This window comes from Pseudopodoces humilis, chromosome 4 (assembly GCF_049639895.1).
Source record: "Pseudopodoces humilis isolate 2021_Gansu_Grassland_sample_001 chromosome 4, ASM4963989v1, whole genome shotgun sequence".
NCBI classification, from domain to species: Eukaryota; Metazoa; Chordata; class Aves; order Passeriformes; family Paridae; genus Pseudopodoces; species Pseudopodoces humilis.
Genome location: NC_142203.1, coordinates 75,464,202 through 75,485,344, shown reverse-complemented (window position 1 = coordinate 75,485,344; position 21,143 = coordinate 75,464,202). Strand labels below are relative to the sequence as shown.

General features: G+C 45.7%; 2 protein-coding genes across 3 annotated transcripts; both read left to right on the top strand.

Annotated features, from left to right (window-relative positions):
• Positions 1-328: 328 nt before the first annotated feature.
• Positions 329-4,505, top strand: IER3IP1 (immediate early response 3 interacting protein 1). Its single transcript, XM_005528082.3, has 3 exons — positions 329-522; positions 2,050-2,151; positions 3,003-4,505. Exons 1-3 carry the CDS (start codon positions 432-434, stop codon positions 3,056-3,058), a joined length of 249 nt encoding a protein of 82 aa, XP_005528139.1. The 5' UTR covers positions 329-431; the 3' UTR covers positions 3,059-4,505.
• A 2,137-nt stretch (positions 4,506-6,642) lies between these two features.
• HDHD2 (haloacid dehalogenase like hydrolase domain containing 2) lies at positions 6,643-19,822 on the top strand. Of its 2 annotated transcripts, XM_014257033.2 has the most exons (8): positions 6,643-6,674; positions 7,004-7,076; positions 8,941-9,047; positions 11,144-11,352; positions 13,581-13,665; positions 16,827-17,043; positions 17,787-17,850; positions 18,703-19,822. In XM_014257033.2, the coding sequence occupies exons 3-8, from the start codon at positions 8,947-8,949 to the stop codon at positions 18,804-18,806; spliced, it is 780 nt and encodes a 259-aa protein (XP_014112508.1). In that variant the 5' UTR covers positions 6,643-6,674; positions 7,004-7,076; positions 8,941-8,946; the 3' UTR covers positions 18,807-19,822. The 2 variants fall into 2 exon arrangements, with proteins under 2 accessions (XP_014112508.1, XP_005528140.1); XM_005528083.3 differs by lacking the exon at positions 6,643-6,674 and having other exon boundaries at positions 6,888-7,076.
• Positions 19,823-21,143: the final 1,321 nt, after the last annotated feature.

Genomic DNA, 21,143 nt, shown 5'->3' with positions numbered 1-21,143 from the left:
AGGGATTCGGGGTCCCGAGGGATCCGCGGGCAAACCCAGAGTGGAGCACGGCTGCCGGCAGCAGAAGGCCACGCCCACCAGGGCCAGCCCCCTGCCAGTCCCCGCCCTTCGGGGGCGGGAACGGCGCTGCAGAGAGGCCACGCCCCCAAAAAGCCACGCCCCAAGTGCCCCGGAGCCCCAAGCCACGCCCCGAATTTGCCCCGCCCCGCGAAGCCCCGCCCCCTCCGTGCACACCTAACGCCCTGTCGCAGCTGATAGGCCTGCCCCCATTAAAAGCCCCGCCCCTAGCCCATAGGATGGCTCCGCCCCAGCACGCCCCGCCCCCTCACGACCCGTGAGGAGAGGCTCCGCCCCCAGCCCCGCCACGTCTCTCTCGGGCGCCGCTCCCGATCTTGCTCGCGGTGCCGCTCCCGGTCCCGCCCCGCTGGGCCATGGCGTTCACGCTCTACTCGCTGTTGCAGGCCTCCCTCCTCATCGTCAATGCCGTGGCCGTGCTGCACGAGGAGCGCTTCCTTCGCCACGGTGAGCTGGGAGGGCCGCCCGGCCTGGGGGGTGGACGTGGTGGCCGCGGCCCCGCCGCCGCTGCCTGCCGGTGGGAGCAGCAGAGCGAGGGGGAGGGGTTTGGGATTCAGGGTGGGTTTGGGCTTTGGGGATGAATTCCCAGCCGCTTCCGTTCTACCTTTGTCTCTCTCTCTTCCCCCCCCCCCCCCCCCCCCCCCTCCCCCCCCATAATTGCCCTTTTTTCTTATCCATTTTTAACTGTTTCACTCCCCTTCGTGCCGCGGCTCGGAATGTTCGGTGTCCTGCAAAGGTTTCCTTTATCTTGTCGTGCCCGGTTCTTGATGAGATGGCGGCTCTCGGCCCTTGGGATTCCCAGGGCTGGGCATGCTTGCCCTTCAAAAGAAGCCAAAGCCCTGCAAAACAGAGTAAATCCACCGACAAAGATCTGCAAAGCTGTGGGGGGGCAAAAAATGGCCAATGATCCACGGTTTCCCAGTTCATTGGTGTGGAGAATCCTGACTTCTCCACGTCAGGCTGAGCCAGGATTTTTGGCAGGCGAGCAGAAAGACATCCCTTTTTCCTGCTCCCCGGTTGGATTTGCTTCAAGGGATCTGCTCAGTTTGGGTTTGGGCTTTTCTTTTGCTCTCCTGACGAGCAGCTGGAATTAAAAAAGGGAGATGTGGGAACTAGTGGGATGAGTGAAGCCACTTGTCAGTCTCGTGAGGCTTGGGAATGTAGCTCCAGGCTTATCTCAGTGGGAAGCAGCCACTGGCAAGGCTGGTGAGGGAGACCACTCGCCCACCACCCTCAGTTTGGTGCCAGGGAGATGAGAAAGGGAGAACAAAAATCATTCAAAAGTGGTCTGTGGGGGAAAAATAAACAGAGTGGGCAGTGGATCTTGGGGTATTGAGGGCTGCTCCTTGCTCTGCTCCTCCCCAAAATGATAAGGGCTGTGACCAGCAGGTCTTAGAAATCCCTGTGCCTGTCCCTAGTCCCATCATGCTGTGTCTAGGCATTGTAAAACTTCAGGACTTAGAAAAATTCCAAATTTTTTTCCTTGAAAGTTCTAATTTTTTTTTACAGCAGTTGCAAAAATCATCACCCCGATTTTGTAATTTGCACTGGCCGTTTTTCTCTCGTGTGGCCTCTTCCTCAGTGCTGAAGCATCATCACTTCACTCCCAGCAATTACTTGCTGTTTTATTTTTCAAGACTATGAACATGTTGCAGTTGTTTTAGGGTTTATTTTGACAGCTGTTTTTTTTTAAGCCAAGATGAAATCATCTATTACTCTGGGCACATAGGGAACAGTGGCATATTGCAGAGGTGAGGGTTTTCTTTACAGAAACACGGATTTTTCACTCCTTAACTTGAGGTTTAGCAGCTTTCACCCTATTGTACTAAAATATGCTCGTGAAATAAAGCTAATTGGGTTGTCTGTGTTGGTATAAACTACATTCAGGATAAATTGCTCTTAAAAGTGCAGCATTTGTTGTGTGGTTTTGGGGTTTTTTTTCCTAACGTGTGTGTCTGTTTTTATGTGACCCAGTTGGCTGGGGAAGTGATCAAGGGATTGGAGGATTTGGAGAGGAACCAGGAATTAAAGCACAGCTGACAAACCTCATTCGATCAATACGAACCGTTATGAGATGTAAGGGCACAATATTTTCTATTATTATTATTACTGTTACAATCTGTAATGTCTTGTTTCTGCACTAATCTGTACTTCCTCTAGGCCTGGACTATCTTTAAGGGTGCAGGCTTTGCCTGAAGTGCCCTAATTCTAATAAAAGTACAAAAACATTTCCTGCCTCTGGCTTGCATTTCTCCTGCTGGGCTTTTGCCTTCTCTTGGAGTTCAGCAGCTGGGAGGAAGCTTGATGATCAACCAAAGTGTGCAATTAGTGTCAATCACCTTGTCTAAATCCAGTTTTATGGGAAGTACCGGTGTGGGAAATGTAATTCCGAGTTTAAGAAAGGCAAGCCAGGCTTATGTGCCTCAGAAGATGGAGAAAAATATACTTAATTTGTAAGTTACTGATAGTTCTTCATTATGAAGGACACCAAAAATTAATTTTGTAGATGATGGTAGAGAGGGAGTAACAAATCTTAACCTGTGCTGCCTACCACTCAGTAAAACTCAAAACATTTATTCTAAAGCACATTCTAAAGCCAAGGATAGAAACTGAATTTTAGATGGTTCACTTTCATTTGGAGAAAGAATTATTTGTGTTAAAGTTAAAAAAAAAATTAAAGGCTCTGGGTTAAAGTTAAAACAGGGTGTGGAAAAATATTTCTCCTGTTGCTTTCTACTAATATCTAGTATCCTAGGATTTGAGCCTGGCTCCTTCCACTGCTCCCAACTTTACATAGGAAAATTAAGTTTATTTCTAAAATTTTGACTGGTCCTGCTCCTTCTCCCAAGGTTTTATGAAGCTCTGTCATTTTGTGATGTGAAAAGGAAAAGTCTCACTATTAATTTCTCTTTTTTTCCCCTCTGCAGTGCCATTAATAGCCCTGAACTCCATCACAATCATTTTTCTCCTGTTGTTCGGTTGAAGACACCCAGTAGAGATCCTTTGGACATCCAAAGAAGCCAGTTGCTGACCACCACTGCTCCGAGTTCCCTGGAATCCAGCATGGTTTAGCTGTCAATCTGACATTCAACTTAATAAAAGACACTGTTTCTATTTATCCCATTTCCTAATGTTCCCTTGCAGTTTCATTAAGCAGGATCACGGGATCAATGCAACAATGCTGCAAACACATTGGACTGTGACCAGTTCTGTTGCTGCCTGTTCATAGTGTTGATTAATTATTAGAGTAAATGTCATAGGATGTTGCAGTGACTGGCAATGGGCTGCAGCTTTTAAATGCCTCGTTACTCAGGGATGAATTTCCTTCAGTACGCTCTCCAATTTGTTTTTAAATTGAGGAAGACAGCAATCTGTTTGTTTCCATTTCAATTACTACCATGGAACTGTTTAAGAGAATATGAATTAGGCTCTAGAAATGTGTTATAAAGAATAGTTGTTATAAAGGATTGAAGTCCAGCTGAGATATAGAGGGAGATAAAACCAGCTGGGTAAAGTCCTGATTCAGGTTAACAATGAAAGCTGAATTTTCCTTCTTTGATTGGGGATTTTTGTCTTCCAAGTCAGTATTTCATACTGATGGTGAAGTCAGTTGAAAATGGGTGCAATTGCAGTGCAAAACTGAAAAAAAAAAAATTAAAAATTAAGAAAAAAAAAGCTGTACCTAGAGCTGGGTAACTCTCTGTTAACTTTGGGGATATTAGTGATTAACATTTGTTACTTTTCTGTCAAGGATTGTTATTATACTTTTTAAAATATGTATTAAACTTATGCGTGGTGATTACTGTGGTTGAAGTGGGGAACCATTTGTATTCTGAGCTTCCGGGAAACAATGCAGGGAGGTGAATACCCTGTGCTTTTCAAATGCATTTATTTGTGAAAAATCTGCGAATTTGCAGCCTTTTCTGTTACTGCTTCTTCCCCTGCCCTCCATCATCATCATCATTTGTTAAATTAACAGCTTTAAAAGTGCAACTGTGTGTGTGTGTGTGACTTAGCAGTTCTGTTGCAGAGAATGCTGCTAATTGCTTTCCAACCAGGTCTCATCTCAATTAAGACTGCTGAGTTAGGTCTGAATTGGAAAAGGTGATTCTCTGGTATCCTTTTAGAAAAGTTAGAATTCTTTGTCTGTTCCTCTGCTAAAGTGTTTTCCCTTAATTTTGAAGAGGGGAGGTCGAGGGAAACCTGTCAGTTTCATTATTTTAAAGCAGCTTAGTCAATCATCTTTTCTCCTGATGTCTTGATGACTAAAGCATATGCTGTTGTATATGAAGAATCTGTAAAATGTAAATGCATTTAATCATCTTCAATCACAGTTTTTTGCAGAGTAAAGTACATCCAGGAGAAGAGTTTTATGTTTTTTCCTTTTTTCTTAGTGATTTTTGTAAATAAATCCTAAATTTGCAAGTTAAGCACTCTCTTTCCTAACTCTCTATCTGTGTACAGTGGGGATATCTCAAAACTCTGCTTCATCCTGTTCCAAATACCAGAGTTATTGCTCTTATATGAAATACATAATTTTTCCCTCGTCTCTGTGGCACTTGGCAGTATCGTGTCTCTGCTGTGGAGCTGTGTTTTGGTTTATGTAGCAAACCCAATGAGACGTGGTAACACTGTCCTGAGGCAGAACAGGATCTTCGGGATCTTTAAATTTTAAAACACGTGGATCTGTTACAAGTAATTCCTTTAAGGTGATCTTTGTGTCAGTCAGAGGTGACGAGTGTTACAAATACATATATTGGCTTTTCACAAAAATACTGAAATGGATGTTATCTATATATAATGTTAAAGTAATTTTGCTTTAGTTTTTTATTTCTATTAACGGAACTTAGGCAAAGTAGTGGAATAGCTGATGGTTATGCTTGAACTGCTGCTTGGTTGGGATAACAGCTGATGCACACATGATGAAGACCCCTGCTACTGCTATGCCAGCAAACACACAGCCGTTAAACTTCACTTTATTTTTGTCTCCTATTGCCCTTTATTAAACTTTTATTTTATTAAACTTTATTAAAATTTTACCAGGAAAGTGCAGCTCATTTTTCACAACGAGGGTCCAGCCTGGCTCAGTTTTCACAGATCTGTCTTCCGTGGAAATGGGGCAATCTGTGTGTGGAACATTTTGTATTCCTGTGAAATTTTTTTGGAGAGAAAAGCAGCAGTTGATGTTTGCGTGGCTGTGGCACTGGAAGCAAGTGCCAAACTGTAACTCCATTTCTGCCTCTGTTGACTGTCAAAACTTGATTTGTTCTTACTGAAATAAAAGTGAGTACTAAAGATTACAAGCAGCAGCTTCAAAATAAAACGGGTGAAAAGTGAATTTCTCCTTGCTGTGCTTCCAGAGGGGCTGCACGCATGGGCAGAGCCAGCTGGGCACGTGCAGAGAGAAGGAGCAGCAGGAATCCCACGTTGGAGGCAAAACTGGGACGAGTTCCACCTGACAGGTGAAAAATAGCGATTCAAAGTGGGCCAGCAGCCAAGGACCAGGTGTGCAGGTAGGGAGCAGAGAGAGGGCGAGGGGTGTGCAGGGACAGCCGAGGAATAACCACGCTGCTGCTGTCTCCTCCTGTGGATTCCAGCCCTTCTGGAACAGCTCTGCAGCTAAAACTGCCAAAAAACATGGAACATGCAAAATAAAGTTATTACATATATAAACACCTTATATAGTAGTATATATATATACATATATACACCTTAGTAGTAGTTTGTAAATATATATATGTTACATTTATAGATTAAAATTCATATTACAAAAATATATAAACATGCATAAATGTAGAATTAAAGGTATAGAAATTTATTTACATATTCTTATGTGAATAATATAAGCGGATTAGTCACTATGGACATATCATGAATGTAATTTAAAACATTCAATTGTAGATATATAATGGGAATAATTTATTCCCAGTATCATATATATATACACTAGTTATCATGGATATATTGTGGGTATTATGTATCTATATATAGATATATATATATAGATATAACATTTTGTATATAACGTTTATATAAGTATAAATATATTTATAATAATAATATCGACATCTGGATATATTATTATATATAATAAGCATACAGGACATGGTATATTCATAATATACAGATTATTTATATATTATTGATAATGGCTTATGGTTATCCATAATGTATGACTACGGACATAAACATGTCCATATAGGATATAAGGAATATAATTTACATTATTATGATCATATCCACATATGATATGATTTTAAATTGTATATCTAGGATAAGGAGGCTGTAACAGGTATAACGATAGGGATATAATGGATAGAGCGGGTGTAATTTTTACAATTTATAACCATACCCATGTCACGAAACCCTCAGGGCCCTGCGGGCTGCCCCCCCGCGCTGCCTGTCGCGACTGCCGGACGCGGACCGGCGAGAGGCCCTCTGAGGGCTGAGGTCGGTATTTATTTATGGCAATAATCATTACATTTTGTTTTTCATTTGCCGCGCTGGTGGCGGGCGGGCCCGGCGCGGGGCTGGGCGGGCGCGGCTCTGCCAGGACCCCGCGGGCGGCGGGCAGAGCGCAGCGGCGGCGGCGGGAACGGGTCAGTGCCGGGGGAGCCGCGCTCCCTGCTACCCCCTCTCCTCCGCGTGGGCGCGTCCGTCGCACTCGGCCGCGAACGGGCGGGCGGAACCATCCGCGTCAGGAAAAGGGGAGCTCGCGGAGGTCGCGACTCCCCCGATAGGGAATGGGCCAGCCCGTGTGCCCGTTGTGAGCTGGCGGGAAGGGGCGGTACCATCTGATTGAGACGGGGGTTTTGTGGGACGGGAAGGCACGTCTCTGTGTCATCAGAATCTTTCCATCGCGCATATGTATTCCAGAGACATATATAACCATATCTATTTTTATAGAATTTATCCCTCTTTCCCTTAGGTTGTGTCTTGTTGTGTTCCTCGTGTCCTTGTCCCAGTGACCGGGGCTGGGGGGGTCCCTTTGTCCTGACAAGGTGAGTTTTCCTTGGGATGAGATTATGAAAACGGTGGTTCTGGAGGCCTTTTAGGACTTCCTTGGCACTTCATGAGCTTTTTCCTTAAAATTAGGCTGTGCTGGAAACTGGCTCTTCAGATAACTTCCATATTTCCCGGATAAATATACTGTGAACAGGAGAAGCAATGGAAATGTAGGGCAAAAATAAAATCACAGTAACAGTAGTAGTAGTAATAATAATAATAGTGGTAGTAGTAGTAATTTCTGTTGAAATTGATGGAGTTAATTAATCGTTTAGGAGTTCTCAGCTGTGTGTTCTCAACATGTAATTTTGGATTTCATATCAACAGATGTACAGTAAAAGAAGCACTTTTATTTTGAGAGCCAGCATGAATAATGGTAGTGGAATATCAAAATTTCGTGGTGTGTGTGTTTGTGTGTGTATGGTGTACCTGAGACAGCAGGTTCACATGACCATTTATAAAACTGTCTGCAAACATAAAACTGACAGAAATTTATTAGGGCAGGTTCCAGTCATGGTGTTGACTACTCCTCTTGACTTGTACTTTTTTTAAAGTATAAGCATGCTACATGTTATCTGTAACCAAACCAGCTGAACACAAAATTGTGGTCACTTGTAGGGTTGGCAGATCCCAGAGTGGTTTGGGTTGAAAGGGACCTTAAAGTCCCTCCAGTGCCACCCCTGCCATGGCAGGGACACCTTCCCCTGTCCCAGGCTGCTCCAAGCCCTGTCCAGCCTGGCCTTGGACACTGCAGGGATCCAGGGGCAGCCCCAGCTGCTCTGGGCACCCTGTGCCAGGGCCTGCCCACCCTCCCAGCCAGCAATTCCTTCCCAATATCCCAGCTGGGCCTGCCCTCTGGCACTGGGAAGCCATTGCCTGTGTGCTGTCCCTTCATCGCTTGGAAATGGTCTCTCTCTGCCTTTCCTTTCCCTCACGCACCGGAAAGCCAAAATCCATTCACCCCAAAGCTTCTCTTCTATAATCCCAGCTCTCTCAGCCTTTTCAGATGTTTGTTGTCTAATGATAGGAGAAAATGTTGCAGTATTGGTGCTGTATTGGACATTTTCTGAGAAACAGCTCCTCAGACTTTTTAATGGAGAAAAATTCAGTGCTTGCAGCACACATGAGGGGAAGTGTTTGTTTTTGGAGACAGGTGTTTGTTTTTCTTTAGCCAGGTGACTCAAACATCAGGTCTCTGTTCCTTCCCTGGTGCCTTTACCCTTCAAATGCTGGGTTTTATTTTGGGCTGAGTCTATGGAACCAGAAAAACAGGGCCTGGCTGTCCCTTTTGCAAGACCCTTCAAGGTGCTGGATATGTGTGAGTCCTGAGAGCTTCCAGGCTAAAAATCTGCAAAGTCCTGACTGTTAGCACTGAGCAGCCTCAGAGTGGATGTGGTGTGGGCTGCATCACCCTAGGTCTCTCTTGCAAAAATAAAAACCACAATATCCACTTTGGCAGAGCATTTTGAGCTTTACAGCCAGAGCACTGTGTCTTTATTTTCACTGTTGGTGTCGCTGGGACTTGCTGAAATATTCTTGCTGAATTGACTGATATTGTCTTGAGCCAGCAATCCCAGACCTTCTCCCCAGCACCCTTGAGTCATTCACAGAACTTCATTTTATTTTGTTTTGATGCACTTAAAGAACAAACAGCACCTGATTCCCACAGGGTCTTTTGGATAAAAACACCACCCCATCAATTATGTGGGTTTTTAAAAAAATTCTTCCTTTTATCCCCCAACCCAGAAGGGCTTATTTCATGCTGTGAGTGATGTTGGCAGCAGTGAGGTGCTTGTGGAGCCCCTGGGTGCTGTCCCTGCTGTGTGCTCAGCGCTCTGGGGCTCCCTTTGCCTGTCCCAGGGCGCGATGTCGGCGCGGCGCGCACTGAAGGCCGTGCTGGTGGATCTCAATGGAACCCTCCACGTCGAGGACTCGGCTGTGCCGGGAGCCCAGGAGGCCCTCAAAAGGCAAGTTTCCCCTCTTTTGTTTAGGTTTCCTCTGGGAGGTTGTGTTTTTGCTGATTGCTCAGAGGGGTGGGTGAGTGGGGCAAGCACACAGACAAATCCTTCACCCTGTGTTAATGCCAGGAGAGCTCAGCAAAGGGTGGAGATAGTGGTGTCACCCTGCTGCTTTCCTCAGCGGCTCTTTCTGTGTTTTCTAAGCCTTTTCTAGACATAAACCCCCCAATATTCAAGGTCTCTCCACTGATTCACATGTGAGACAGCCATAGCCAAAGTGGAATTCAGGTGAATTACCCCAAAATCAGTTCAGCTGAACTGTTCCTGATCGTCTCAGATCTTTTAGATCTGTGCTGAGATAAAGTGGGATAGCAAAGCTTGGTTTAGTGAGCAAGGCAACCTCTGCAGAGTTCTCATTTCATTCAGACAAGGCTTTTCTCAGTTATTACTGTTTTTATAGTCTCTTTCTGCTAGGTAGACAACCTCTTTTTTATTTTCTTTTGTAGGAATTTCAACACATTAATAACCAGGACAGTTAACTCTTTCTCTTGTGGTGAAAGGGTGCCTAAAGACACTGAGGCACAGCAAAATTATTTATTCCAACCAAGTCAGTGATGAAATAGGACACATGATCCCAGGAATGTATGTTGTTTTCCTGGAGAAGACATCTTGCAATGGATGAGGAAAAAATCCCAAAATGATAGTTGATATTGTGGTGAATGAAGGAGGACACTTTAAGATTCTGGGCCACTAAAGATTAATCAGGATTTAGGAGCAGAACTGAACTCTGTACTGGAGCTGAATGGGCTGCTAAGGGTTTTGCACAGCTGGACTGTCGCTCAGAGGAGAAGTTCACAGGAGGATTAGGAAGCTGCATTTCCCACAGGTAATGCTGTGGAAATGATTATGTCCTTAAGACATAAAACTGCAAGGAAGTAAAAGACTGGTGAAACACTGGGTACTCATTCATTGCCCTTTCAGTCACTGCACCGTGTTTCCTGCTGCAGGGAGAACTTGTGCAGGGAGAACTGCAGGGAGAGTCAGTGTTCTTGAAAATCCATATAATATATATGTGCTGTCACAGCTATGGAGAGCAGCTGTCAGAGAATAGCCAGGTCTTTTGGCTCAGAGGTTTGGAAAAAATTATCATCCCACTCTCTTTTCTGCCAGTCCATGTCCCTGTCCTTCCCAAAGAGAAGCTGGAAGGAATGACATGCAGCTTGCTTAGGGAATAAATGGAGATACATATTTTAGGGTTACTATGCTCATTGAGGTCCAGAGGGAAAAATAATTTTAATTTTTGTTTTATTATCAACCAGGGGACATTTTAACCAGCTCATACCTGTGAAGGGCTGGTATAAAACAAGAGATAAACAGGAGAAGGAAGTGGCAGGTGCAAGTCTCCAACTTCATTCTGATGTTCTCCACACAGTTCTGATGTCTCTGTTTGTTCCTATAGCAACAGAGAAAGTGATGGTGGGGGAATAATTAAAGGGAATGCTGCTGAAACTGTCCCTTAAAATTATTTGATTGTTTGGTAGCATTTACTGTCAGCACAGGGCAATAATGTGGTTTTATGTGATACTGGTTTTCCTCAGGAAAGGGGGAAATGGCTGCAGAAGCTGACATAAAACCACCACCAAGGTAACACAGGCTCCTGGAGCATCCTGAACGAGCCACAGCTGCTGGGAAATTCACTCAGCAGTGGAGTTCAATACATTAATTCAGCAACAAGATTCTTTTGTTTGCTTATTTTGATCAAGAAGCGGGACTGGGTTATTTATTGTGCAGAAGGAATAAAAAGGCTTTTCAAATTAGTTATCATAGATGTGCTGGCTGCTACTGTGAAGAGGGAATTGGAATCACTGTTTTCCTCAGGAATTTTTTTGTGATAGATGAGGGAGAGGAGGGGAGGATGACTTGTCTTGGTCTGGGAGGCATAATTCTTGCTGTCTCTTCCACGTCACAGAGGTTTTTTGTGTGGCTCCAGTCCTCTGTGTGGTCTTTTGGTCTGCAGCCTTTAGGGCTGTTTTTAGCCCCAGAGAGAAGCACTGGTGTGAGAACAGGAGGAGCCTGTGTCCAGTTTCCCCCTCTGCGCCCCGCAGGCTGCGCAGTGCCCCGGTGACCGTCCGGTTTGTGACAAACACCACCAAGGAGAGCAAGAGGGACCTGCTGGAGAGGCTGACGGGGCTGGGCTTCGACATCGCTGAACACGAGATCTTCACCTCCCTCACAGCAGCCAGGAACCTCCTGGAGCAGCAGCAGGTGCGGCCCCTGCTCCTGGTGGATGATAAGGCCCTGCCTGATTTCACAGGTGAGGTGCTCAGGAAACAACACAATGAGTGAGCAACAGTTAATGTTGCTCATTAACAGTGAAGGAAACATTGTGCTCTTGGTCATCTATAGACCACCAGCCATGGTGGAGCTTGAAATGTGGAATTTTTCAGGGTCATAAATGTCCTGTCTTCATTTTAAATCAAACATCGAACAGCCTAAAATTATATTTTCTTGAGGAGCAGTGGAAATGGCAGCCAAGGCCTTCAAATAGTCAGGAATTCACGTAAAACTCAGTGCTTTACATTAATTTCCAGTGCAGAATATGAAGTCACAGTTATCACTAGGTAATGATTTATTTGCTTTAATACTACCAGTGCTGATTTTTTTATAGCAAAGATATGTCAATCTGTGCAATACCTGACTTCCAACAGAGGTTTTACTCATAAAGAGCTGAAAAACCAGTGTGTAGGCACACACAGCAGGCTGTTTCCCTGTTAGGTTATTACTGAATGCAAAATCTCCAGGCAATTATTGCTTATCTTATACTGAACATTTAGGTTTCACCCCTTGGTACTTGGATACATTCACTGGTGACACAAGGTTCATTTCCCTGACTCCTCTAAATTCTCCTTCCTAAAGACTTGGTTAAAACCTGCTTTGCTTTCAGATGCTCCCATTTCCCTCCCTCAGCAGGAAGGGGAGCAGAAAGTGACGTGTTCTCACTTGGGCATCAAGAGTAGCAAAGACACCCATGTTTTTAACATACTTAGACTTGAAAACTGTATACATTACATGCAAATTTCTTTATTTAAAGTCAAGGCAGCAAAAGTATGGATGGCTTGGCCTGCTCTTACCTTAAAACTGAAATCTTTGGGCTGTGTCATTTATGTAGGTTCTAATCTTGCCTGGATCTAGGAATTTCCTGTTAAATTTTGGTGCCATAGTCTGGTCAGAAATCTTCAGAGATGTCAATGCTCAGGAGTAAAGCCTCTGTGAGAGCAGTGAAACCTGGTGATCTGTTCTACCTAACATCATATCCAGAGAAATGTGTCCCCAGCAATATTCTGTATTTGTGCTCCCAGGAAGGCGCTCCTGTGTGAGAAACAGCAGCAGCAGCAGCTCTTTCACTGGCAACATTTAAATCAGCTCGGTCTCCATGGTTTTGGGATCTTTCCATTAGTTTTTCAGCAGCCAATGCTAATTTTATACAAGATGGCACAAACAGAGGTATCTTGGGGGCACGCGGTGCATCATCTGTATCGCTTGGGTCTGGAGTGGGTTGTTTGGTTTGTTTTTGCTGCAAGGGCTTTGGCTCGCATTTCTTCATTGCTGCTCTTAGAATATTTCAGTACAGTGGAGAGTGCTTCAGATTCCTCTTAATGGCTCCTATTGAGCTGTTCTTGGCTAATCTTCTATTAGAGTTGGTCACAGGCAGATGGAGCCCTTTCCTGTTTTAAGGACACAGATGCTTCCACAAATCCACCATGGCACCTCTGAATGGATGTTCTGCTGGCTGGACTACCTGAGGGACGTGCAGCAGGAGACCTCAGCCAGCAGAGCCAGCCAGGACCTCTGGCTGTCCTGGGAAAGGTGCAGAGGGTTTGAAGGTGGAACAAAATCCTCAGTGAGTGCAGGATGCAGCTGATAACATGCTGTTAGTAGAACCCTCCTGCTGGTGCTGCTCTGCTTCCACTGCTGGTTCTGTCCAGGGGTGGGACTGCAGTTCTCAAGGGCCTTAATCCACTTTGAAAAAAGACCTTCCAGAAAAGCCCAAACTAATCTAGAGTAACAACTGCTGGGCCATGCTGCAGTGCCATATTTATTGTCAGAATCAGATGCATGGAACAATACAGTCAGTGTGACTCCTGTGACTAGAGGGAAAAAAACTGGATGGGATTCACTTGAATTCCTGCCTTACTGTCTTACAAAGCACCTAAATATATGTAGAGAGGGATTCTCAGATGGCAAACAGTCATTCAGTTAAAACAGGGATTTTTGTGTCCTGCTGCATTTCAGTGGGAGCAGTGACAGAATCATCCCACAGCTGCTGTTAAGACTGTCCAGCTCCTGGAGGATGGAATAGACCAGCACCTTTTCCACAGATGCTTTCTTCATCTATAAAAGACATAAAAGCAGAGTCTGTGATATGACTGTGTCGGAAAATGCTTGTTTCTGCCTTAAAGTCATTAAACAGACTTTGCTGACTGTGGGCTGCTAAGGGTGAATTAAATCCTGTCTGCTCAGAGTCTTGTTCTGATTTCCCAGGGATTGGCACGGATAACCCCAATGCAGTGGTGGTGGGACTGGCTCCTGAGCACTTCCACTATGAGATGATGAACAGAGCTTTTCGGTAAGGCAACCCCTGGCAGGGGGTGGAGTGGGGGCTGTCTTGTGCTGGGCTCTCTTCTCTTTCTGGGAGGAAAAGGGTGGTAGGAATATCACACATTATTGTGCCACAATATATGTACCACATTATTAGTGGCAGCGTGTGAGGGAGCCACTAATCTTGGTAGATTTGGGTTCTTCACCAGGATCTTCAGGCAGTCCAGACCTTATTTTTACAGCTTTCAGTCTAACTTAACTGCAGAAGTGCTGTCTCTTGAGGGGAAAAGTTAGTAATTCATCAGGGGGAAGTACACAAAAATAGGGATGTGGGGAAGCATTCACAGAATTGAGTTGGAAAATACCTCCAAAGCACATCAAGAGCAACCTGTGACCAATCCCCACCTTGTCACCAGCACAGAGCTCTGAGTGCCACCTCCAGGGATGGGAACTCCAACACCTTCCTGGGCAGTTCCTTCCAATACCTGATCACCCTTTCCATGGGGAAATTCCTCATGTCCAACCTGTACCTGCCCTGGCCCAGCCTGAGGCCATTTCCTCTTCTCCAAGAGGAGAGGCAGATTCTGTGTTCAAAGCCCAGCCTTCAGAACCTGTGTGCTACAGGGAATGAAATCCAGTATTTAGGGCAGGTTATTCCTTACCTGGCTAATGCAGGATATCCAGCAATGTCTTCTGTAGTATCTTCTATTCAGGAGTGGCCAGCACAACTTGTAGGGCGAGGTGGACTATGGAGCTGATCTTGAGTGTTTTATTTTTGCCTCTAGGCTGAGGAGTAAGTCAGATAGACTCCATCTGTGACCACCCGTGAGCCAGGCTGCAACAGTATGTGCAGAGCCATGTGTCCTTCTTCCGGCTTGACTCCACACTCTTGATTTTAACTTGAAAAACCTTCAGCTTTCAGACACTGGATGTGAGCTGAGTGATGTGTGTGATGAGCCCTTTCCCATCTTTGCTCACAGGATGGTGGCTACCACACAGATTTGCACCTTGAAATCCAGTGAAAACCCAGATATCAAACACCTTAACCTGTCTTCATAGCCATAAAATTTAAAGAGCGAGTATCGAGTACTGCCCACCAGTGTCTTAGGGAGGTTTTTTGGAGTAGGAGGCCAATGCTGTCCTCATCTGTTGCCAATTCCATGTTACATCAACAGATGTTGACCCAAACTGACCCTGCCTGCCTTGTTAGTGAACCTTGCTGAAGGAATTGATTTGGGTTTTTACTTTGGGTCATGTGTGGACTCAATTTCACAACTGCATGAGCTTAACCTATCTATAGGTTAGTTATAACCTAGTTATCCCAGTGCTTACATCATTAAACTGATTCATATTTCTGTCCTGAATATATTAGTTGTTGAATAATATCCATTGTTTGCTTCGGGCTGAAGATCAGGACACTTAAAAAAACCCAGGATGGGCTCTGTCTGACCTGTAACACCTCACTGATTTCTTCTAGGTTTTTCTCCCAGTCCTCTATAGGGGATAAACTTTTGCTGGTCTCAGTTCTGTTAGGCCTGATGGAAGCACTGACCACTGGCACTTCTCTTCTTGTTGAGCCTTGCCCTATTCCTTCTCCTTTACTCAGATAATTAAGTCACTTGGGATTTGCATTGAAATTGGAATTGCATTGGGATTGCAGAACTCTGAGGTGAATCTGATTAAATGCAGGTATCTAAGTTCAGGTTCCTGTGCTGTGCTGTGTCTGTGCTGGTGATCTGGGCTCTGGAGGGATAAGGGAGGCACTTCAGGGCATTTTTTTACCTAATAGTGCTTAAAATAGGACAGTTGAACTGTGCCCTAGGAGAGCCTTTTCCTCTGCACTGACTGTGAGGAGCCCAGGCTGACTAATTACGTGGTAGGCAACTATTCCATTGACTCCCAACATTAACTTAGGTAAATCTAACCCAACATGAGTCCCAAAACGAGATTCACAGAGTCTGGCCGTTCTCCAGGCACCACTTGAAATGACTGAGACTAAATTTCTCTTCCTGTGTAAGTGGGATTTTGATGCCTTGTTTAAGAGAATTCTCTCAGGTGAGATCTCTTGCAAACTGCTGAATGTAGTGGTTGTGGTGATGCTGTCAAATTAAATTTTCCTGTGTCCTAGAGGCATCTTCCAATCATGAACATGTCTGGCTGCTCACAGAAGCACAACCCAGCTCTCTTCTTGTTCAGCTTGCTTTAGAATGCATCGATTCAATAGGAGTGTTTTGTGATAATTAAGTGAAATGAAATATCATTTATGTCCTGCTCAGAGCTTCCAGACTGCTCTGCAGACATCCTCCAAGGAGAATCCAGTTCACCTCAGCCAGCCTCTTACAACAGGGGCAAAGGAAGACTCTGTTTTCTTAAAGGCTTTTGTTTTGTTTAATTTTGTAAATCAGAGGTTAAGGGGAAAATGAATCCTCCTTTCTGCTGTGAGAATAACAGCCAGTGTTTCACACTGTTGTGATAAAGATTGGAATGATCTGCATTGCCTGGAGAAAATGTAAAATCAAAGGGGAAAGGTTTGGCAGTCCAGATGCTGTCTGGAGAGCTCTTGTTGCACTGAGACTTGGGAAGGAGGGGAGGACTGCAGTAATAGTGCTGTGCTTGGTGGACCAGGAGCATTCCTCTTGTGCAGCACCCACACAGCTAACCTTTGCTGCAGGACAGGGGGATGCAGTGTCTGCTGCAAGGAAAATCTGCAGAGCACATAACAGAAATGTGAGAACCAAAGATGAGGTGCAGGTTCTGTGGAAGCAAGCCTGCTCAAACTCCCAGGGTTAACAGGGAAATTTAGAGGGACGTGAATGCGTCAAATGGCTTTGAGGTTTTTTAATGTAACTTGTTACTGTAATTCCTTCAAAGTTAAAATATAAAGTTAAGGTCAAATGATTCATCCTGTACCTGTAAGAAATTGTTTCCTGTGAGGGTGGTGAGCCCTGGCACAGGTTTCCCAGAGCAGCTGTGGCTGCCCCTGGATCACTGGAAGTGTCCAAGGCCAGGCTGGACAGGGCTTGGAGCAGTCTGGGATGGCAGGCAGGGGGTGGAACTGGATGGGTTTTAAGGTCCCTTCCAAGCCAGATCATCCTGGGATTGTGTGAAAGCCACTTGAGGACTTCTGTTGTAAATATAATTCCTTTAATATAATTTTCGTACTCTCTTCTTCATTCATTCATTCTTTAGGTTGATTTTGGATGGCGCGCCTCTCATAGCGATCCATAAAGCCAGGTATTTCAAGAAGAAGGATGGCCTGTGTCTGGGACCTGGACCTTTTGTGACAGGGCTGGAGTATGCCACGGACACCAAAGCCACCGTGGTGGGGAAGCCAGAGAAGACTTTCTTCCTGGAGGCTCTGCGGGGCACTGGCTGTGCCCCCGAGGAGGCCGTCATGATTGGAGATGTACGTGGGCACCAACCCTCCTCACCTGCCCAGCAGTGCAGTGCTGCCCTCCGTGTGCAGGGCCTGCAAAGGGGGATTCCAAAGGATGGAACAGTCATTTCTAGAGAGAAAACTGAGCTGGGGAAGGGGCTGGAGCCCCAGGAGCAGCTGAGGGAGCTGGGAAAGGGGCTCAGCCTGGAGCAAAGGAGGCTCAGGGGGCCCTTGTGGCTCTGCACAAGTCCCTGGCAGGAGGGGACAGCCGGGGGGGTCGGGCTGTGCTGCCAGGGAACAGGGACAGGAGGAGAGGGAACGGCCTCAGGCTGGGCCAGGGGGTGGTTTAGAGCTTTAGATGGGATATTAGAGAAAAATTCTTCATGAAATAGGATTTTTAGCACTGGCACAGCTGCCCAGGGCATTGGTGGAGTCCCCATCGCTGGAGGGCTTTAGAGCTGTGTGGATGTGGCAGTTGGAGACATGGGCAGTGCTCAGAAATGGTTGGACTCAATCTTAGAAGGACTGTCCAACCTAACCAATTCCATGAAAGTTCACAGGATTTAGTGTGTAATCCATGGGGGTTTCTCTCTGACTTCAGTCACTATTTGATCAGGCAGAGAGCACATAGAAAACCACTCCTGTGACAGTGTGACTGATAGGGTAGCTAAAAGATGTGACTCTGTGTCACTGCTTTTAAGTGATATGCAAAACAGGAAAGGTTATGGAAGTGTCTGTGCCCACTAACCCACTGCTCTCCTGCTGTGTCCCAGGACTGCAGGGATGATGTTGGTGGTGCCCAGCAGGCAGGCATGCGTGGGATTTTGGTAAGGACGGGTAAGTACTCAATGGATCGGTCATATCAGGAGACAGTGGTGCCTTCAGGGATCTCACCCTGTGCCCAGAAATGAAGGTGTTCTGGGGCCTGGGGCCAGCCCTGCTGCTGTGTGACAGGGGTCACACATCATGCTGGGGTGGTGCAGAGGCAGCCTGTCAGCCAGGGCTAGAGCACAGCACAGAGCCCAGCTGATGGCAGGGTGACCAAAGTCATAGATGGGGACAGCTGCTCTTGTAGGTGTGAATTTTTGCTCTGACTCAAAAATCCAGAGGGGTAATCAAAGAACAGAGGGAACTGTTACTGTCACACTGTAGTGATAGAGCAGGGAGTACTGGGTTCAAAATGAAATTTAGGTTAGAGATTTTAGGAAGAAATTCTTCTCTGTTAGGGTGGGCAGGCCCTGGCACAGGGTGCCCAGGGCAGCTGGGGCTGCCCCTGGATCCCTGGAAGTGTCCAAAGTGAGGTTGGATGGGGCTTGGAACAACCTGGGACAGTGGAAGGTGTCCCTGCCATGGCTGGGGATGGGACTGGATGAGCTTTAAGGTCTCTTGCTACCCAAACCATTTTGGGATTCTATGATTATTATTATTATTAAGAACCTACAATGTGGACATTTGCCAGTACAGCAGAGTGAACCAGTGCAATTAACACTAGTTTTGATCCAGAGCTGCCCCTGAAGGAGTCTCCAGTAGGACTCAGCATTTGTTTAGGGAAGCTCTGTGGGATGTTTTTTGCCCAGATAGGCATTTTCCTGGTTGGTACTGCTATGACAAAGCTGTAATTTTCTGGGTGGGAAAAATAGGGTACTCAGATGAGTTTGGTAAAGGGATCTTTGTGTTAATGTGTTACAGGTAAATACCGTCCAGCAGATGAAAACAAAATCAACCCAGCTCCCTACTTAACCTGTGAGAGTTTCCCAGAGGCAGTGGAACATATTCTGAAGCAGATGCTGTGAGAAAGGGAACAGCTAGCTTGAAGAAACTTCTGTTTCACACCATTTCCTTCATTCTTGCTTCAGAAATTGAGGTCCCAAGATCAGTGCATGCATGGCATCCATCGGAGACCACCCTGGGCTGTGAGGGGCAGGGGATCCTTGTGGGCCCAGCACAGTCACACACACAGGGAGTGGTGGCAATATTTTCTTACTTTCACTTTTCAAAGAATACCTTATGAAAAGTCACGTCTGGGAAGTGTCACCTTCTGCAGAATAAGTTAAACTGAAAACACTCAAGTAAACAAAGCTCAAACACCAACAGAGCCTCAGTGAGCCTGTAGTGATTTCACTGATGTCTCTGCTCTGCTCTGACTTAAAGGTAGAGATTATGCACGTTTAGAAGTGATTCTTAAATGAAATTATCATCATTGCTTAATAATAACTACTGTGGCTGTCTTTCATTAGAACATATCCTGTTATTTGCTTTTCAAATTTTACATAAAATTAAAAACTGTCAGTATTTTACAGATGTTTTAATTAGATGCTGTTATTAAAAAGAATGATACAGAAACAAAACTCTGGTATTAAATGCCTTGGAGACGGTGACTTTTTAAAATTAGGCTTCAGCAGGGTCCTATTAATGCTACAGTTGCAAAATTTCACTGTTGTTGGGGATTTTTTTTGTTTCTTTTTAATGTTATGGAAAAAATCCTTCTCAAGCCATGGGGACAGATTCCAGTTTTTACAGTTGGTTAGCAGAGTTGTAAAATGAAATTTAATTCTGTAGCGTGCAATGCTTTTCCTATGCACTACATCCCCCAATATGAACCAGCTTCATAATGACGGTAAATGGCTTTTCTGGTCCATTTGCAAACTGTAATAATCAAAGTCCTTTACAGTTGTTTTACAGTGCTCCTGTGTGTTAAATTATTAGATTGTAATTATGCATTACTGGAGTATTAACCTTATTGAAAATACAGTTTTGTGTTAATGAGCCATGCTTGTTCTTGTTAAACAAAACCATGGTGATGAATGAATTCCTCACGTGTCAGTGTCTCTCTGCAGCCTCCCTTGGTGGGTGGTTGCTACGTTCAGATTTAGTCTCTCTCAGGAACAGAATGGGTGGATGGAGGAGATTTTGCAGTAGAAACACAAGAATAAATCACAGAATCATTTAGGCTGCAAAAGCTGTCTAAAGTCATCAAATCCAACAATTCCCCCAGCACTGGCAAGGCCACCACTGACTCATGTCCCCAGGTGCTACACTCATACAGCTTTTAAATCCCTCCAGGGATGGGGACTGCACCACTGCCCTGGGCAGCTGTGCCAGGGCTGGGCAGTCTTTTCCAGGAAGAAATAATACCAAATATCCAACCTGAACCTCCCCAGGTGCAACTTGAGGGTGCTTTGTCTCATCATGTCACTTTCTGCCTGGGAGAAGAGACCTCTGAGGAACAGGAGCCATCTTTAGATAGTGTCTGTGGGCCCTTGTACTGCCAGCTTCAGTTTTTGCATACATCTGGGTTTTGTGCCAGCAATTCTCAACCTGCTGGTTTCTGCTTGGAAGGATATAAGGGAGGTCTGTGTCCTGGGGTCAGGGTCAGGTGCAGGGGTGGGAGATGTATCAGCAAAATCCTGTGAAAACATTTCCCTTGGAGACTTCTAATCATGTGTGACAGATGCAGGAATTAAAAAGGACTGTCAGTGCTGGACAATTAAGAGGTCCTGGAATGTGCTGGAAACACCATGCAGGCACACCAGCCCAAGGGAAACCAGAGGGAGAACTGCATGGAGGGGAAGTGTTGTGCTGAGCAAGAAGGGAGAGTGAGAGAGGGCAGTGATAAGACCTGGAGCCTGAAAATAAATGCCATGCTGGAATTTCTGATGAGTGCAGGACACGTGGCAGTGCTGGCCACGTGTGTGAGCAGGACAGTCCAGCATGGGGGACATTGGGCATTGCCCTGCACACCCCACTGCAGCACCCATGGGGCAGGGCAGGTGACACTCCTGAGCAAGGATCTCTCTTAGCAGGACAGGCTGAGGGAGCTGGGGCTGTTCAAGGTTGGGAGAGAGCCCTCAGCCCTGGGTGTTCCTGGATGTCTCTGGGTGTCCCTGGGTGTCCCTGGGTGCACGGAGGTCAGAGCAGAGCCCAGCAATGGCACCAGAGCAATGGGCAGGGACTGAGCCCACGAACTGCCCCTGCACAGGAAGAACAACTTCTGCCCTGAGCAGAGACCAGAGAGGGGAGGAATCTCCCTCACCGGGGTATTCCAGACCCTTCTGGACACAATCCTGTGCCCCGTGCTCTGGGATGGCCCTGCTGGAGCAGGGAGGTGGCACCAGATGTGAACCCCTCTG

What these genes read in the sequence shown, in the direction of transcription:
- IER3IP1 (XM_005528082.3), top strand. Translation starts at nt 432, where the DNA reads ATGGCGTTCACGCTCTACTCGCTGTTGCAGGCCTCCCTCCTCATCGTC. An exon ending in GGAGCGCTTCCTTCGCCACG is followed by an intron (nt 523 to 2,049) that starts GTGAGCTGGGAG and finishes TATGTGACCCAG; the next exon opens with TTGGCTGGGGAAGTGATCAA. An exon ending in AATACGAACCGTTATGAGAT is followed by an intron (nt 2,152 to 3,002) that starts GTAAGGGCACAA and finishes TCCCCTCTGCAG; the next exon opens with TGCCATTAATAGCCCTGAAC.
- HDHD2 (XM_014257033.2), top strand. Translation starts at nt 8,947, where the DNA reads ATGTCGGCGCGGCGCGCACTGAAGGCCGTGCTGGTGGATCTCAATGGA. An exon ending in GCCCAGGAGGCCCTCAAAAG is followed by an intron (nt 9,048 to 11,143) that starts GCAAGTTTCCCC and finishes TGCGCCCCGCAG; the next exon opens with GCTGCGCAGTGCCCCGGTGA. An exon ending in TGGGATTTTGGTAAGGACGG is followed by an intron (nt 17,851 to 18,702) that starts GTAAGTACTCAA and finishes AATGTGTTACAG; the next exon opens with GTAAATACCGTCCAGCAGAT.